Below are 15,806 nucleotides of genomic sequence, written 5' to 3'. Positions count from 1 at the left end.
TATATTTACATGTACGTATATATATATATATATATATATATAAAGTATAAGTATAGTCATATGTTACATGTTTAATGTATAAAATATACACACTCACATGTGAATTAAATCCTAAGGATTTTAATATGAGTTGTTACCCTTCCTACTCCAGAAACAGACAGGAGGTGGATGAGATAAACTTGCAGGGAAAGCTAGCGATCAGGACTCCCATGGAAGAACACAGCTGTAAAACAGGAAAAACAGCACAGATATCCATGATCAGGGACTGTCTACCTCTGGTGTCTCTTATGAGAGTAGGAAAGTAGCCAGGCCAGTTAAATGCTGTCTGTCACACACGTACACCAGAAACAGAGGAATCTGCCTTGAGATAAGAAGAGTGAATGTGGGAGCTTCAGGAAGACAGGCAGGGCAGTTCCGAGGTGCTGGGATACAGGAGACACTCCCTGGAGGCCTGGCTAATAATGGGAACTGGGGGAGAATGAGTCTCAGCAATAGCACTCACACTTCCTCTAAGGAAGCAGAAAGTCTGACTTGTGAGCTCAACTGCAAAGGCGAACACTAAACATGCAAGAAAATTCTATAGTGTAAAAAGAGATAATAAATTCGACAAGCAAATCTTACACCCAAAGAAAGAGAGTTAATAGAACATTTAGAACTGGGCTTGTGGAAACAGGATGAATATGTTCTTCATTATTCCTGAGAGTAAAGCTAAGGCCAGTAGATAAAGGTAGCAGGAAGTTAAACTTCAGCATAGTTTTCAAACTATGATCTTCTAACACTGGACTTCAATCAAGCGCATACAAACTCCAGCGTGACAAAATCTTGCCATTTTAATTCAATATTCAGTGAACGGTATGGAAACGCTCATGATCAAAACAGAGCCACTTAACAACAACAACGCCATCATTAACCACAACAAGAAAAAGATCTATCTATCTACCTACCTATGTTTAGCCAACAGACTGAAATTAATTGGCCCAGATATCAGGGAACAGGAAGAAAGAACCTGTGGTCACTGGCCCTGGTATATAGTAGTCCTACAATAAGTATTTGTCAAATAGACCTAAGCAACATTGATACAAATATATATTCATAACAGGCCTGGTGCTCACTGACTTTTCATTCTAGTGGGAAAGCCAGCTAATAAATAAATATATAATATAAATGTAAGTAGTGATCATTTCCATAAGGGAAAAATGCAGATGGCTACAGATATGCGGGATTAATTTTGTTGGTTTTGTTGGTTTTGGAGGTGAAAGACTAGACAGGGAGATGAGACATGAATGAAATGAGGTGAAGGAAAATTCGCCTATCATTGTGGACCAAATTATGCCAGGACTTATTGGCTAAAAACAACATTTCTTATCTCAGGGTTTCAGTGTGTTTGGGACCTGGGTGTGGCTGATCTGGTCCCAGAGTCTGGCTCAGTGTCTATCACGAGGATACAGTCAAGGTGTCCCTTGGGACTACAATCCTTGAAAGCCAGACAGGACAGGGAAGGGTTCTCTTCAGTCTCACTCAGGAGATTGTAGGTGGACTCAGTTCCTCCCAGGCTGATGGATAGAGGGTCTTAGCTCCTGACTGATGTTGGCCAAGCGACCACCCTCGGTACTTTGTCAGATCACCCTCTCTGGAGAGCAGCTAACAAATGGCAACTCACTTCATCAGAACAAGTGAGAAGAGCCAGAGAGAGGGAGCGAGCAAGAAGGATGTCACAGTCATTCATAGCCTAATCTCTAGCCGACATCCCATCACTGTTACTCTTCTTTATCGCAAGTATCTTCTAGTCTCTTCTTTACATGCAAGTCACTAGGTCCAGCTGACACACCAGGGAAGGGATCAAACAGATATAAATCCCAGGAGGGAGATCACTGGAAAGCTTCTAACTGCAGGAGTGTGTGGTCCACAGATCTGGGGGAGCACCCCCGATGTTGGAACAGCAAACGCAAAGTCCAAGGCATGTTTGAGGGACAGAGAAAAGGCTGGAGAGAAATAAGAAAAGGAGCAGATGGAGCATGGAAAGTAGGCAGGGGTATGGAGCTTTTTAGGTCTCAGTAGTTTGGACTAGATTATGAATATGAAGAAAATTCCCTTGGAGGGATTTGAGTAGGGGAGGTTGAATTAACCTTTCTTCTATGAGTGATAGCAAAGGTTACATTCATCCCACTTCATGTATTTGTTTCTTGATGTACTTTTATTAACCTTCAAGGGGCAGGGGGCAGTTCCAAAGGAAACTTTCCACAGAAAAGAAAATCGTGGACCTGGGGAATGGACTTATGGTTGCCAAGCGGGAGAGGGAGTGGGAGGGACTGGGAACTGGAGTAAATAGAGGCAGCCTGTTGCCTTTGAGATGGATTAGCACTGGGAACTCTGTCTAGTCACTTATGATGGGACATGTAATGTGAGAAAACAGAATGTATACATGTAAGTGTAACTGGGTCACCATGCAGTACAGTAGAAAAAAAATATGTATATAAATAAAAGATTAAAAAAATGTTCTGTTATTTTACTAGTTCTTTAACACTGTGAATCTGACAAGCTAGTGATCTATAAGGAGATGGTTTGAAATCTGAGTTTTTAGGATTTGACCTCCCCTGTATCGTCTGGGGAAGAAGGATTAGTTGATTTATTAGTAATTATTAATATTTCATTACTGTTCATTGAAACCAATTGAGATCGTCCTGCTCAGTCTCAGGAAAAGTCAGGGGCAACGGGAGTGGGGATGAGAGTCAGTACAGTGAACGTGATGCTGACTGTGTCTGTGGAGCCCTGGGGGCGGGTCTCCTACAGCTCATGGATATTCAGGGAGGGAAAGTCTAACCCCTCACGGAGGATAAACACACTGAGATTGCTGATCCCTTCTCCCTGGTTATCTGGGTCAGTTAATCCCAGCACAGAGCTGCCAGCTGAGCTCTCCCCTGGCCAAGCGGCTCCGCTTTGAAATTCCCCCACAGGCTGCCTCACCCAGTGATGTCAGACAGGGTGAGTGCCCGTCAGCCCTCCCCCCTCGCAAGATGCTGTGCATGCTCTCTTTGCTCAGGAAACATCTGGCTGATCTGCGAGTCCTCCAGCAGGTCACTGGCTGTTTCATAAGTTAGTGGAACAGAAGAGGATGGAAGACATGGAGCTTCAGTGGTTACTCAACCCCGCCAGCGAGTTACAAACTAAAATAAGATGTGAGAAAACGGCCTTCCAGGCAGGCCCTCTCCAGGGACCAGGCATCTTGGCTGCACAGTCACATTTCCTAGCTTGTAATGGAAAATGAACGCTGTTTATATGAGCTTGAAGTAGCTGGAATGGAACATGAGCCAAGCAGTGCAGTGGAGGGAGAGCTCCTAATTGGATGCATTCAGCCATCCAGTAATTATTCAACGGAGGTCTGAAATAAAGGTTCCTAATGAAGAGTACTATCCACTGTCCCCGGGAAAATGAAATTCCACATCCATTGTGAAGCAGAATCCAGGACCACTTAGAAACAGACACAGCCCTTCTGAAGCTCTCTGACATAAACAAAACTGTATGCCCTTCTCTGAGCTCTAAGTACTGTTTTTGTCCTGCTTGGATTTCATTGGCTTTTTCTCAGTTTAGGAAGCACTAGACAGGAATTGTGCAAAATAGACATGAGACATGAGAACAAGGCTTGGTGGCTGCCTCCACCCCCAACAACCTCCATATCTGTCCCTAGAGGGATATAGATTTTCTTACCTTCCTGGATCCTGGCCTGTAAAATAATAAAATAAAATAAAAGGAACAAGCTTCTCTTCTCCTCCTGCCCTGCCTCCTACTTCTCTCTCTCCCTCAATTACATCAATAATACCTTCTACTATGTCAGTTTTAGTCTGTATAAGTCTTCCAAAGTGTTGAATCAGATTGGAAAGGCAAAAAAAAAAAAAAAAAAAAAAAAAAAAAAAAAAAAACCTGAAAGACAAAACAATTCTAGCTTTTAAAAATTCTAAAAAATGTATGTCCTCAAATTTCACTCTTCTGCTAAAAATTAGGTGGAACACAAGATGAAGTGAAATTTTTATACCCATCTTTCTGGCATTGGATCATAGTGTTATCCTGATTCAGTCACTCCTTCAGTAGCGAATTTTGAGTATTTTGTGTGTTATATATATTGAATGTATGTGAATAAGACAAAGTTCCATGCCCTCTTGGAGTCTTAAGTGTACAGGGTGAGGATGAAATGATCTCATATGTGGGAGTGCTCAGTCTGTGCCTGGCATTTAGAAAGTGATCAATAATGTTTGTTATTATTAGCTATTACCCTCAACAGCACATTATCTTTCTGCCTCTCCATCTCCTGCCTCTGTGCTTTGCCTCAAGCTGTTCCTTTTACCTCTCTACATTTCAAAGGAAATCCTCCCCAAATGTTGTCAGCTTGCTGTCCAAAGTCAAGATTTATCACAAGGCATTGGCTTACATGATTATGTAGACCCCAAAAACGTTTTGGAAACCATTTTGGAAACTATTAAGTACATGTAGCCTGAAACATAAACTTGTTGAAAACTTTATAAATTTTTTTCCCACTGTACAGCAAGGGGATCAAGTTATCCTTACATTATAAACTTTTATCTATGTCTCTTTACCTTCCTTCTTCTTAGCAATTATTTTATATCACATGAAAATTTCATGAGACATAAAATAGCTAACAATCACTTTCAGTTATCTTTCTTGCTGACAAATTCTGTAATACAGATTGCATGAGTTTATTTGGCTTTTAGCAAACAGTTAAGTGTTTATTGCTGAAAACTCTATAGATATTCTTGTTTTAATTAAACTAAGATACTTAAACTACTTTGGTTTTTTGATAAGTGGGTGCAAGCTTTTATTAGGAATCTTAGTTTTCCTTTAGTGCTGGAGAATTATGAAGCACCCTGTGGCTTACATGAAGTCATACTCTTTTATTTTTCAGAATGACCCTTCATGAAAAGGAGAATCTTAGGTATGCAGAGAACCTTGGAATTGTTTTTGGCCCAACCCTCCTGAGGTGTTGCCTGTGTTGAATGTTGTAGGATAACAGAGACTGGTGGTAAAGCTGCTTATCAAACATGAAGACGTTTTATTTTAAATTTTATTTTGAAGGTATGGACTGGAAAACAAAAAGCAGAACCTGAGAGTTGTAAGTTAAGTTTTATTTGGGGCAAAATGATGACGATAGCCCAGAAGAGAGCTAGCCTCTCAGATAGCTCTTAAGAACTGCTCAGACGAGACGAGGCAGAGGTGAAAGGGGATGCGTGCAATCAAGCACACACTTTGGCAGGGGGTTTCTGCCAGACACCAGAAGGTTGCTGCTAGTCATGAGGAGCAGATGTCTCCAATAACGGTTTAGTGCTTTTCTAGATATGAGAAGATCTTAAAATCTTCTCCTGAAAACATCTATCTGAAGGCCTGTTCAGCCAGATCTTCCCAGAGCACAGAGTGCTTCATTCCTGACCTCCATCCTGAACTCCTTTCAGGGTGTCTTTGAAGGTCAGTGACTGCAGTGGCTAATGACTTCATTCTTGTAGCACCGGATGGCAAGTGACAATTTTTAGTTGGGAATGCCCCTCATGGTCATAAATTGGACCATGGCCTGGGAGGCATTTAATGATCTCTTTGTCCCACAGTACTAGGAATGCTTATTCCTAGGTCAGGGGAATATTTTGTTGATAGGCCACTCAGTGTGCTATTACTAGACTAGGCCCTATTAGCCATAGCCAAAAGTGTCTGACAAGGTAGTCTGTTATGATCAAGAAAATTATTCTTCTTGCTTCTTTCCATATGTAAATTTACCTGATTATCATCACTGATCTTTTATAAAACTATCTCTCTGGTCAACTGCTTCAAGTTGTCTAGTCGTCATTTTGTCAGAGGCTCAGTCACACACTTGGTAACACATGAAACAGCAATCTTATAACATAGGAAGAATACAAGTAATATAGCTAGTAGTGTTTGCAAGGTTATAAGTAAGAATTTAAGCTAGGAACTTCCATTAGGTGTGGACTTGAATATCCCTAGGTCATTTGAGTTAATTTGTTCTATACCAATCCTAACCTTTAAAAGAAATGATATATTGGTGTTGTTCGTAAGGCATCCATCCAAATTCCCTAGTATTATTAGGCTGGCCATCCTTAGTATGTTTTAATTATTCCCAACATAGAGGGAGCCTTAAACTCAAATGATCATAGTCTGGCATTACTCATATAAATCCATCTCCAAACTGGAAATGGAGAGGTTATATTCTTAGGCCGAAATTTTGCATGTTGCTCTGATTGAGCTTGAGAAAATCTCAAAGAACATTTATGTTTATGGTGATGGTCAGAGCAAGTATGGTTGAATGGCCCAGTGAAGGAGTCTCATCCAGTAATATCAATAGTGGCCTAAACAAACCTATAACTTCTTTCTTCTAGAATAATTTCCTAAGGGCCTTGGAGTGGAGAAATCCAACAAGGTAATCCAGAAGTATGAGATATGGATAACTGACCACGAACTCAACAACTGGATTAACTACCTCTGTATAAGACTGTGAAAAACATTTAGTCGTAAGCCACATATGAGAAATTATCAAAGTAACTGGTGTGTGGGCCAGGCCCCACAGCTTGAGTCAGCTGTCTCCCTCCAATATCATCTTCTTCTCATCTTCGTCTGGTAGTTTTTCCTCTGTTTGAGCATTGTTTCAAGGTGATTTTGACCTCATCAGTCCTCTCTATTGGCCAGTCCAACGCAAGTGTCCTTTCTAAGTGGAAATATTAATTCAAGAGTCAATTCTCTTTAGTTTCAGTTAAGAGTAAGTGGTAAGGGTCGCTCCATCTATGTATCTATGTTGGAGATAATTCTTTAAATGATGTCTTTTCCAGTATTCCATGATCCCCTGGTGGCAGGTCATGGGGCATCTGATCTTCATCCAAAGATAGAGTAATGAGATAAGCTTTAAAAACAAACTAGAGTGTCCTTTTAATAATTCAATTAACCTTTACAATAATGCAACAGCAAGAAGCTATCTGGGAAGTCAGTCTTAGTAAATACAGATCTCCATTAACAAAACTCAAACGTAATATTCACTGAAACATAAACTTTTTCTCTCTAAAATTACCCTCATTTTGGAGCTCCCATCAAGGCTCAGCAATAATGAACCCAACCAGTATCCATGAGGACATGGATTTGATTCCTGGCCTTGCTTAGTGAGTTAAGGATCCAGCATTGCCATGAGGTGTGGTATAGGTCACAGGTGTGGCTAGTATCCTGTGTTGCTGTGGCTATTGTGTAGGCCAGTAGCTACAGCTCTGATTTTACCCCTAGCCTGGGAACTTCTGTGTGCTATGAGTGAGATCCTTAAAAAAAAAAGACAAAAAAAAATTTACCCTCACTTCTATCAGACACAGCCAAATTAAGACTAATTACTTTGCAAAATAATTCTGATTGCAATAAGCTTGTTCTGATGATTTATGTAAGAATAGATGATCACATAGGCTCTTTTAAAATTGGATTTGATGGGGAGTTCCCATTGTGACATAGTGGAAATGAATCTGACTAGTATCTATGAGGATACAGGTTTGATCCCTAGCCTTGCTCAGTTGGTTAAGAATCTGGCCTTGCCATGAGCTGTGGTATAGGTCACATGTGTGGCTTGGGTCCCACATTGCTGTGGCTGTGGTGTAGGCTGGCTGCTGTAGCTTCAATTTGACCCCTAGCCTGGGAACTTTCAGGAGCCCTAAAAAGCAATAAATAAATAAATAAATAATTTCACAGATTTCACCTGAGATACTTACGGATTTGTGTGGATTCATCCCCTTTCAAAATCCCCAAAATACTTTGAGTTTCCTGTACCTGTTGAGAGATGGTCTTCCAATTTCTAAAGTTGCTGGGAACCTAAGATTCCAATCTCTGGAGGATCAGATAGAAAGAAAAGATAAATGTTTCAGTTTTGCTTACAAAGGTATAATTCACCAAATTGCTGTCATAATTAGCTTGAGAGGAAGGATTTCCTTGTATCTGGAAACACAGATTAAAAGATAGTAATATTTCAGACAGAAATCATAAAAACTATAAGCATATTCATCAGCTCACATAGTCCTGTATAAGCAATCCTTTTTATTAACAGTTTTAAGAAGCCATCAGATTTTCCATTAGAGTTCCATAATTTCTTACTCAGATTAACAGTATAATCTGAAAGTTGTCTGAAACTTGTACTTGTCAAAAAGTCCTTGCCAAAATTTTCTTGAAGGGGAAGCATTCTTTCAAAGGCATTAGAGTGAAAATAATAACTGCCTATGAGTGACAAAAAGCTTAAGAAGCCATGGTTAAAGACCTGCTTACAGTGCAATTAACAAAGAAACTTGGTTACTGCTGTGACATACAGCATATTAATATAATGACTAGAATTATGACTAATAAACTTTTACTAGGACAGACCAGCTTTTTAAGAATTCCATGTGATTTCTAGAATGTCTAGATTGATAGCATTTACCCATACACTCTAACCTAAGAAGATTTATTACTCCCTTGACAATATTTCCCATGTAATTTAACAACCTGAACGAACCTAATTAGTTTAATCTCTCTCTTTGCAATGTTTCAGGCGTTCTTTGAAGCATCCCCAAGTTAACTTTGTTAGCATTTGATTTCAGAAACTTACCAAAAATATCAAAGCCTTTCAAAACACTTGGTCAAATAGAATCATAGATCACCATGAATCAATATTATGCACTTAACAATAAAATATTTCAAGGCCAAAAGAGAGTTATCACAGAGTATTGGTTAAAGGTAAAATAAACTCTACACTCTGTTAGCAAAATAGATCAATATTTTTAGAAAACTTTGTCCTCTTAATAGAGAGAAGAACAAATTCAGATTTTGCATCAGCTTTCTCTTAAATTTTATTTACACAATTAAATTTACTCTGTGCTTAGCCAATCCTGCCTATGCACAAAACTCTTTTCTCAGGGTTCCTTTTCCACAAACCTTCCTTCTACAGATTTTCTGTACCCATATTGTCTCTCACTTTTTTCCATCCAGAAACAACCAGCTCTAAGGCAAAATTACCTTCTTTTCCCTTAATAAAAAGTAATTCCATTCTTCATACCCTCTTTTACTGAAAACACACAGCTTCTCCTGCTGTCATACACTAAAATGTTTTCTTTATTATTTCTAGTATCTTTAACTGTGTATTTAAATTTGAACCCTCCAACTCTTAAAAATCTTAATTTATGTGAAAACTAAGAAATAAGCAATTTTGAACTAGCTTTTACAATAGCATTTTGTAGACTGGCAAACATAAATGCCCAATAATAATTTCTACAAACATTCTTTCTTATAGAAAACACCTCATTGTGGCACCAAACATTTGTTAACAGTCCTGAATATCTTTAGTTACCTTTTAAAAGGAAGCCAATGTTCAATAATTAATGTTTCAGTATCTTATTTTATTTGCAAATGACCTATCCAATAAACTTCTATCATTTCATTTAATTTATTAATTTAGCATAAATCTAAAATTTCAGTTTACCAAAATCTGCAGGATTGTTTTTAAGTATATATTCCTAAAGCATAATTATCCCCACAGAGTTCACCCAAAAGCTCTTATCTCATTTACATATAATTTACCTAAAAAAATTGCATCATACTAAGTTATTTTTCTGGCTGACAAATTTGCAACATATAATAGAATTTTATTTGACTTCTATTAAACCTAATTACAATAAAAGTATTGTACTTAATAATGATGACTCAAAAGACATGTCCATTTCATTAAATCAACAAATTAACTTTAAGACTATGTATTACTTTAATAGTCAATATTTCCTAGTTCACACGAACCTGAAATTCATTCTGGCCAATTTCTTTTTATATTTATGAGAATTTACACAAGTATTTGTTTTCCTTAAAGTCAATTAATTGGAGCTAAGTTATAAATTAATTTTGATAATACCATACACATAGACAAAAAAGAATGACACGACCAGAGATATCAACACTGCATTCTCTAAACTTAGTCATGAATCAGATATTACCATATAAAACTCACTAGTTTATAAATAACAGTTGGAATAATTTAAATTTAAAAGGCCTCCCTTCCCATTTTTCCCCCCTTCAGTGTCAGAAACTAAATATGGTTTATATAAATTGGTGTTCCTGAGAACCCTGATAGAACATTTATTTCTAAAGGGGGAGAAAAGCAAGTTTTAAAAGATGTTTTATCAGGCTAGCTTTCTCCAACAACTGTGTACACAATGGAAAGCCCATATTGTTCATCTTCAGGACAAAAATTTCCTTTAATTCCCAATCAAGTACTTATAATTATACATTTTGTATGTACATAAACTGTGCTATCAGTCAGAGACTGGCTTTCTTATGCCCTTTGTTCCTCTGTATGAGAGGCTCTATTTCCCAGTTTATCTTTTTTTTTTTTTTTTTTTTTGTCTTTCCTAGGGTTGCACCCATGGCATATGGAGGTTCCCAGGCTAGGGGTCTAATCAGAGCTGAAGCTCCCGGCCTACACCAGAGTCACAGCAACGTGGGATCCGAGCCACATCTGCAAACTACACCACAGCTCACGGCAACGCCGGATCCATAACCCACTAAGCGAGGCCAGGGATCGAACCCACAACCTCATGGTTCCTAGTCGGATTCATTAACCACTAAGCCACAATGGGAACTCCTCAAAGGCATCTTAAGCCTCTTGTACCAATGGGCTGGCAAACTCTTTACTCCAGGTTCTACTTATAGTAGATTTTCCTTTCTCAAAAGCTAAATTAATAAATTCCACCCTCAGTATCTCCTCAAGGGACTCTTCCCTCAGCAGCCTTGGTGTAGCTCCTTCTCTAAATGGTTAGGTAGAAGCTTCCTGCAGAGTTTGAGGGCAGAGGCTGTGCCTATCCTAGAATTCCTTTGCCTTTTGCCTTCAGGAACGATGCTTTTTGCACGCAGTAGTGTGATGGATATTAAGTAGATTTGGTCCCTGTAGCTGTGATAATAAAGCAACATGGAAAGAGGCAAGAAAATTACAGATAGACACAGTCAAGCCACTTTTTAGCTGTTAGGAAGGACACTGCCCTAAATCCTAGTCAGATTTGTTAACCACGGAGCCACGACAGGAACTCCTATTTCCCAGTTTGAAGGTGAACTCGTCAGGGATAAGACTGATCAGGGATGAAATTGTGTGGTGGGTTAGTGTGCTGCTTATGAACTTAATTCCTCTAGGCATCAACCTAGAGTCTTTTCGACACCTCTTAAGTGTCTCGGTTTCTCCTTTCAGTGGTCTAAGACCACGTGGAAGCTCATGTTACTGGATGTGATGTGGATTCTTATTCATGATCCCTGAATGAGCAAGTCTTTTAATTCATGAGTAATTTTCCCTATGGGACTTCTACCTCTGCTTCCGCCACTCCTGTAAATGTCTTGGTTTCCTGGAAAAACCATAGTTGACTGGGAGGTGTCTTGTCACTCTTCTTCAGAGAATCTCTCATCTAATATCTTCACTTTTATCCCAACAAATTCTACTCAAAGCAACGGAATTGAGGAAATGTGTCAGCTTAACCTCCTCCTTAACAACTCAGCCTAGACCTCTCAGCTACTGAGCAAACCCCAGTACCTTTCAACAGGGTGGGAATCTTCTTCAGTGTCTTTCAACTGCCCCCACTTCATATCTTTCAGCTCTGTGGGCACCATCCCAGTATCTTTCACTTGGTGGGGGGGGGAGCGGTGTGCATGTACTCAAGATCATCATCTCAAGATCATCAACTCAAGATCAACTCAAGATCAACTCAAGATCAACTCAAGATCATCAACTCAAGATCATCAACAAATATGGGAGATTGAGAATCAGGAGAGACTCACCCAAATTCATCTGGACTCTCAGAGAGGCAGATGGGCACAAGGGATTTCTGCTACCAAGCTCTGGCCCCTCGGGGTTCAGATAAAGCAGAAAAATCTGCTTTGAGCCCCTTTGTTGGTGGCAAAAATTGTCAACAACAACAACAAAAAAAAACCAATAAACAAAAATCCACGGCAGTTCCTGTAGTACCTCAGAAAGTTAAGAACTACCTGACATAGTGTCTGTGAGTATGAGGGTTCAGTCCCTGGCTTTACCCAGTGGGTTAAGGATCCTGCGTTGCCATAGGCTGCAGTGTAGGTCACAGATGTGGCTCGGATCCCGGGTTGCTATGGCTGTGGTATAGGCAGACAGCTGCAGCTCTGATGCTTTGACCCCTAGCCTGGGAACTTCCATATGCTGCGGGTACAGTATCCCCCAAAAAGCACAACATGAGTTGTGACTTAGATTTCACTGGGGGTAAGATAAGGAAAATAGCCCAAGAGACAGCCTCTCAGATATTTCTGAGGAACTACTCTGAAGAGGTAGGGGGGGAGGTCAGGACGCATGTGATTTTAGTGAAGGGGGACACATGCAATCAAGCACACCTTTTGCAGGGGATTTCTCCCTGGCACAGAAAGGTCATTGCCAGTCATGATGTCTCCATGAATGGGTTTCGTGCTTTTCTAGATATGAGAAGATTCAGGAAATTGGACCCATAAAAACTTCTGCAAATATCCAACTCTCTGAGGGCCTGACCTGCCAGATCTTCTTAGAGCACAGAGTGCCTCATGCCTGATCTTCTCCCTGAACTCCTTTCAGGGTATGTTGAAGGTCATTGACTGCAGTGCCTAACAACTTTATTCTTGCAGTACCAGATGGCGAGTGACAATTTTTAGTTGGCAAAGGAAATAAGAACTGCTTTACAGATAAAGGAATGGTTTGTAGTAATTTAATTGGCTTCTATAGCTGAGTGATTTCTTGGTGAGAAATTTGGGCATATAATCAGATTAAAATGCAGGAAGTTTCCATTGTTTTTGTAGCACTGTTCCTCTGTCCCTATAAACTACTTTTTCTTTTTAACTAAGGATTATCCTTAGTGATATGTATCCTTACATGAATTTGGAAAATATTTGAGTTAGTCTCTATATTTCTGACAGTACATGGTTTATATAATGCTTGTTCACTTTTAAGCTAATTAAATAGAGCCTTTAAAAATAATTCTGGAAATACTATTCAGTGGTACAAAAAAAATCACTATCTATATCATACTGATATAAGTATACAAAAATATACAGACAGAGGCAAACAGAGACCTTAGCTATCACTAAAATATTTTATCCATGAAACAGATGTGATAATATGAAACTCATTAATTTGGAAAAGAACAGTTATATCCATTGTGTTTCTGGCAGATGGAATAAATTAAGGTTACCTGATCTGACAGTTTTATTAGTAAAAGAGACATTTAAGATTTTTCATAGTCTTAATTTTTCAAAATAGCTTCTTTCCTCCTTTTCATAAGAATTATCTTTCTTCCTAAAGAAAACTATGTAGACTGTATGCAGATGACATGATACTATATAGAGAAAACCCTAAGGACTCAACCCAAAAACTACTTGAACTGATCAAGAAATTCAGCAAAGTAGCAGGATATAAGATTAACATTCAGAAATCAGTCACATTTCTGTATACTAACAATGAAATATTAAAAAAGGAATACAAAAATACAATACCTTTTAAAATTGCACCCAAAAATATCAAATACCTGGGAATACACCTGACCAAGGAGGTAAAGCACTTATTTGGCAAGAACTATAAAACATTAATCAAGGAAATTAAAGAAGATCAAAAGAAATGGAAAAATATTCCATGCTCCTGGGTTGGAAAGATTAATATTGTAAAAATGGCCATCCTACCCAAAGCAATCTACAGATTCAATGTAATCCCTCTCAAATTACCCATGACATTTTTCACAGATCTTGAACAAACATTCCAAAAATTTATATGGAACCACAAAAGACCCAGAATTGTCAAAGCAATTCTGAGAAACAAAAACCAAGCAGAAGGCATAACTCTCCCAGACTTCAGGCAATATTACAAATACACAGTCATTAAGACAGTGTGGTACTGGTGCCGAAACAGACGTATAGACCAATGGAAGAGAATAGAGAACACAGAAAGAAACCCTGACACCTATGGTCAATTAATCTTTGACAAAGGCGGCAAGAACATAAAATGGGAAAAAGTCTTTTCAGCAAGAGTTGCTGGCAAACATAGACAGTTGCATGCAAATTGATGAAACTGGAACACACCCTCACACCATGCACAAAAATAAACTCAAAATGGCTTAAATACTTAAATATACGACAGGACACCATCAAACCCCTGGAAGAGACATGGGCAAGACATTCTCTGACATCAACCTTACAAATGTTTTCTCAGGTCAGTCTCCCAAAGCAACAGAAATAAAAGCAAAAATAAACCAATGGGACCTAATCAAACTGACAAGCTTTTGCACATCAAAGAAAACCAAAAAGAAAACAGAAAGACAACTCACAGAATGGGAGAAAATAGCCTCAAAAATGCAACTGACAAGGGCTTCATCTCTAGAACATACAAACAACTTCTACAACTCAACAGCAAAAAAACCAACAACCCAATGGAAAAATGGGCAAAAGACCTGAAGAGACATCTCTCCAAGGAAGATATACAGATGGCCAACAAGCACATGAAAAAATGCCCAACATCTCTGATTATCAGAGAAATGCAAATCAAAACTACCATGAGATACCACCTCACACCAGTCAGAATGGCCATCACTAATAAGTCCACAAATAACAAGTGCTAGAGGGGTTGTGGAGAAAAGGGAACCCTCCTGCACTGTTGGGGGGAATGTAAGCTGGTACGACCACTATGGAGAACAGTATGGAGGTACCTTAGAAAACTATACATAGAACTACCATATGATCCTGCAATCCCACTCTTGGGCATATATCCGGACAAAACTTTCCTTGAAAAAGACATGCACCCGCATGTTCATTGCAGCTCTATTCACAATAGCCAAGACATGGAAACAACCCAAATGTCCATCAACAGATGATTGGATTAGGAAGATGTGGTATATATACACAATGGAAAACTACTCAGCCATAAAAAATAATGAAATAATGCCATTTGCAGCAACATGGATGGAGCTAGAGACTCTCATCCTGAGTGAAGTAAGTCACAAAAAGAAAGACAAATACCATATGATACCATATGATATATCTAGAATCTAATATGTGGCACAAATGAAACTTTCCACAGAAAACAAAATCATGGAATTGGAGAATAGTCTTGTGGTTGCCTGGCTGAAGGGGGAGGGAGTGGGATGGATTGTGAGCTTGGGGTTAATAGATGCAAACTATTGCTTTTAGAATGGATTTACAATGAGATCCTTCTGTATAGTACTGGGAACTATGTCTAGTCACTTATGACAGAGCATGATAATGTGAAGAAAAAGAATGTATACATGTGTGGGTAACTGGGTCACCAGGCTGTACAGAAGAAAAACAATTGTATTAGGGAATTAAGAATTAAAAAAAAAGAAAAAATATGAAAACTATGTGGAATGTTTTCATCTGAAAGGAAAGAATGTAAGTTGCACTAAGGACTTTTTTTTTTTTTTGTCTTTTTAGGGCATATGGAAGTTCCCAGGCTAGGGGTCAAATAGTGAGCTGTAGCTGTAAGTGTCACCCTATGCCATAGCAACAGCAACGCCAAATCAAAGCTGCATCTGCTACCCAGACCAGAGCTTGTGGCAATGCAGGATCCTTAACCAACTGAGCTAGGTCAGGGATCAAACCTGAGGCCTCATGGATACTAGTTGGGTTCGTTACTGCTGAGCCACAATGGAAACTCCACACCAAGGACATTTATTTCTTAAGACTAGAACTTTTACAATATCTAAAAATTTTTTGATATGAAAAGCATACATTTGGAAATTGATAGAAAGAATAAGTGGACTTTAAAT

General features: G+C 38.9%; 1 protein-coding gene across 4 annotated transcripts in view; it reads right to left on the bottom strand.

Annotated features, from left to right (window-relative positions):
• Nucleotides 4,953-15,806, bottom strand: part of PCTP (phosphatidylcholine transfer protein) — a 46,137-nt gene continuing 35,283 nt past the window's right edge. The window contains exons 6-7 of one of the 4 annotated variants that reach the window (XR_002337189.1): nt 7,752-7,866; nt 4,953-6,880 (exon numbers count right to left, since the gene is read on the bottom strand). Coding sequence is in view for 2 of the 4 variants with exons in the window: in XM_021067255.1 (XP_020922914.1) it covers nt 7,852-7,866 (15 nt within the window). In the remaining 2 variants the exon portion in view is untranslated. The remainder of the gene's footprint in view (nt 6,881-7,751; nt 7,867-15,806) is intronic. The other 3 variants (XR_002337190.1, XM_021067255.1, XM_021067256.1) reach the window with 3 other exon arrangements.

Source organism: Sus scrofa, chromosome 12 (assembly GCF_000003025.6).
Source record: "Sus scrofa isolate TJ Tabasco breed Duroc chromosome 12, Sscrofa11.1, whole genome shotgun sequence".
Classification (NCBI taxonomy): Eukaryota; Metazoa; Chordata; class Mammalia; order Artiodactyla; family Suidae; genus Sus; species Sus scrofa.
Note: the sequence above shows the minus strand (reverse complement) of the source record. Positions and strands in the feature narration are given on the sequence as shown.